A 3,857-nucleotide genomic window follows, 5' to 3' on the forward strand; every position below is an offset into this window, starting at 1 on the left:
ACATGTCTAGAAGATACCCAATCCTTGGAAATTAGGGATATTCTTCTAAATTACTCATGGTTTAAAAATAAATTACAAGTGAAATTAAAGATATATCAAACTGCATAAGAAAAGACAATATATCAAATATTGTGAGATGCAGCTAAAGTAGTCCTAAGAGGAAAATTTATAGCTTTATGTTTATATTAGTAAAGAATAATGTTTTAAAGTAAATAATACAATATTTTACTTTAAGAGTCTATAAATTAAATTTGAATTAAATAGAAAAAATAAAATAGTAAAGATAAGGAACAGAAATCATTAAAATACGAAAAGCCAAAGTGATAGACAGAAATCAAGAAAGTTAAACAGTTTTTTTTTTTAAAGAATAATAAAATTCATAAAAGGTTAGCTAAAGGTAATCAAGAGAAAAACCATAAAACATAAGTTACCAATTTCAGAAATTATAGAAGTTGCATCACTACACATGCTATAGGCATTTTAAAAATATGAAGGGCATATTATGCACAACTTTATGCCAACAAATTTGACAATTTAGATGAAATGGAAAAAGTATTTGAAAAACAATTTACCAAACTAACATTAGACTGAACTTTTTGAATAGTGTAAATACCAAAGTTAATTCAAATAATAAAATCTTCTCTAAAGGAAAGTTTCAGGAATGGATGCCTTCATGGGTGACTACTACCAAACACTTAAGGAGGAAACAATACCAATTTTAAACAAATTGAAAGTTAGTTACAAAACATTTCAGAGACAAATGAAAGACCTAAGTAAATGAAGAGATATATGTTCACAAATTGAAGGTCTCAAAATTGTTAAGGTTTCAATTCTCCCTATATTGATTTAAAAATTCAACACCATCACAATGAAATCAGAACAGGCTTTAACATTAATAGAAAAGCTGATTCTAAAAATTTTAAGAATGTATGAAGGACCTAGAATAGCTGAAATGATTTTGTAAAAGAAGAGGAAAGTTGGATGAGCTGTGCTACCTAATTTAATGTCTTAGCGTACAATTACGACATGACATGAAATTAATCATGACAATGTGCTTTGGGCATAAGGATAGGCAAATAGATCAGTGGAACAGAATAGATCAGGAGTTGGCAATATTTTTTTCTAAAAGGACACATAGCAAATACTTTATTTGTTGCAGGCTATACAATCTCCATCACAACTTCTCTGTTGTAGTGTGAAAGCAGCCATAGACGACAGTTAAATTAGTGTATCTGTGTTCTAATAAAGTTTTGTGAACACTTAAATTTCAATTTCACATAATTTTTACATGGTAAAATATTCTTTTGATTTTTTCAACCATTTAGAAATGTAAATCAAAAATAAAAACAACAACACAAAAACATTTTTCCTAGATTACAAGCCACACCAAAACAGGTACAAAATGGAAATTTGTTTGAGGGAAGCGGAGTGATTTATATTTTGACTGAGAATTAAATAAGGCCATTTTACCTTGAAGGGCTTTTAGGTAAGACATCCAAAATAGTAGGTCATGGTAAAGGGTGTGAGAGAACAGAATGAACCACTGAATGGGGGTGGCCATAGGGAATGTTTTTAAGGAAACACCTTCTCCCTGCTATGTGACCCACCAGAATTGAACATGGGGAAATGATGGTGGTAGTAGGTCAGTTTGAAATGGATCTTCAGGTGTTATTTGGGTTGGGAAAATCCCCTCTCTCCAACCACATCTTGGCCACTCCAGCAACACCACCCCTATAGAGGTGTCAGCGCTTTGTGATGTCCAAGCCACCCCAGGACTACCATTGGATAGCGGTGCTCCTTTCTGACCAAACAAAGCTGAAGGGCGGGGCTCCTCATTACCCAGGGGTGGGTATATATAAGGAGGTCAGCAGCGTGGGGTAGACCATCGGGAGGCTTAAATATGGCTAAGGAGACCTACACACCAGTGAAGCCTAAAAAAAAAATGAAACAACCAATTACTAGCACGAAAAAGCCAACCCCAAGAACCAAAGAGAAGAAGGAAAAGAAGAACTCTTGTCAGCAAAAGACCAATGAAAATGGCAAGGTCAGATGACCCTATCCTTGTTCCTTCTCTTCTTCCCTCATATTGTCTTAAGACTCCTAGCATATCCTTGCCTCGTACAACCCTATTTATAAAGCTCCCTTCCTATATAACCTCTTTCTCTTCCCCTTAACCAATGTCCTGGTTCACTGTGTTGCCCTTCCAGGTGGAGAAGAAAATCACAAAGGTGAAAAAACCCCTTCAAAGAAATTCAGGAAAAAAACCTCGATCACCTCCTTCCTGCTCAAAAAAGCCTAGGAAGACAATGAGACCAGCAGTATTTGTGTGTCACCACAAGCAGAATAAGACACAAAATGAAAATCAGAAGAGCAAGCCCAAAAAACCCCAGGAAGTAGAAATCAGAAAAGCAAGCATAGAAGATACTGGCAATGTCAAACCATCCCAAGTAACCATCTCTGCTGCCAGTAAATGCAGAGCCTGGATCAGAAATGTAGAATTAGCAACAGCATCTCCATAGGCAGCTCTGGGGAATCACCAATCACATAAAGGCCAAATCTGAGAGCAACGGTGTTCACCCATGTTGAATGCAATAAAATAAGCACAATGCAAAAAGATGATGTGAATGTTTGCCTGTAGTAGGGAGGGGGTTAAGGAAGAAAAAACGTGAGACGGGAGGGAGGCGGAGTCCTCCAGGGTTGGGCCCCAGACCAACAGGTATACAGCTAGCCACTGGGAGATAAGGAGCGGGTGAGGACTAAGAAGAAAATGAAGATAAGTCAACACTTTGTCCCACAGACAGGAAGAAAAATGGCTTCGGTATTTCTACATGTATTTAGGGTAGGTGTGGGTAGCAACATCAAGGTCTAAATTCCCAGAACCCAGGTAAAGACAAAGAACAGCTGAAGTTACCTCAGCTCTGTGGTTCTGTGTAATCACTTGCTTTGACTGATGTCTAAATCAGTGAAATAAAGTGTCAAATTTAAGGAGTAAAATGTGGGGGGACAAAGACAGTTTTACCACATTTGAAAATAAAATATTTTACTGGATTTGAACAATATATTCAAGCGTGAAATGTACTTTTTATTGCTCATTATTTTAATACATAAAAATCAAAATGCTAAAATTTTATATCAGTTACATAATTTAGTAGTTGCTTACATTTTATGTTTTAATTTTCTTAAAGTTGTCTTATGATTTTTACTATGATAACTATATGCAAAATAATTTATAGAGAAAATTTACACTGCATTTTCTTTCTGGTTATAGTTATTTGTTTAATTCATGTGTATTACTAAAAGTATATTCCATTGAGGAATCCATCAGGTGTGGTGACATGCGCCTGTAATCCCAGCTGCTTAGGAGGCTGAGGCAGACGTATTGCTTGAGCCCAAGAGGTGGAGGTTTCTGTAAGCCGAGATCTTGCCACTGCACTCCAGCGTGGGCGACAGAGTGAGATGCTGTCTCAAAAAGCAAAACAAAAGAAAACTCTCTAGGATGATGGTAAAAAGACATCTCTGGATCACAGCTGTTCAGCATACCTAGAGCAATGAGTTGAGATTGCAGCAGTCCTGAAAGTTCTGGGAGAGATTTCTTCAAGAAGATGAAATTGCCAGGAGGAGAGTTTGGGGTTGAGTTGGTGGCAAGTACATAGAAAATCAAGTCAGTTTTAAAAATGCTAGGAAAAAATGTGAAGGAGATGGAAAATAATTATAATGTACTTCATGACTAAGTTGACTTTTGTATTTATATAATCATAATAGTGTAAACATTGCATATTGATCTAAACGTATAACTATATTGAGAGTGTATGGATGGGTCACGGGATGTGTGTGTGAGAGAGAAGGAGAGAGAGAGA

The 3,857-nt window shown here is 36.1% G+C and overlaps 1 protein-coding gene across 1 annotated transcript; it reads left to right on the top strand.

Moving 5' to 3' along the window:
• Positions 1-1,861: 1,861 nt before the first annotated feature.
• Positions 1,862-2,607, top strand: LOC119467152. Its single transcript, XM_037728329.1, has 2 exons — positions 1,862-2,044; positions 2,208-2,607. The coding sequence occupies exons 1-2, from the start codon at positions 1,901-1,903 to the stop codon at positions 2,517-2,519; spliced, it is 456 nt and encodes a 151-aa protein (XP_037584257.1). The 5' UTR covers positions 1,862-1,900; the 3' UTR covers positions 2,520-2,607.
• The last annotated feature ends 1,250 nt before the right edge of the window (positions 2,608-3,857 follow it).

Source organism: Cebus imitator, unplaced genomic scaffold (genome assembly GCF_001604975.1).
Source record: "Cebus imitator isolate Cc_AM_T3 unplaced genomic scaffold, Cebus_imitator-1.0 Scaffold262, whole genome shotgun sequence".
Lineage (NCBI taxonomy): Eukaryota > Metazoa > Chordata > Mammalia > Primates > Cebidae > Cebus > Cebus imitator.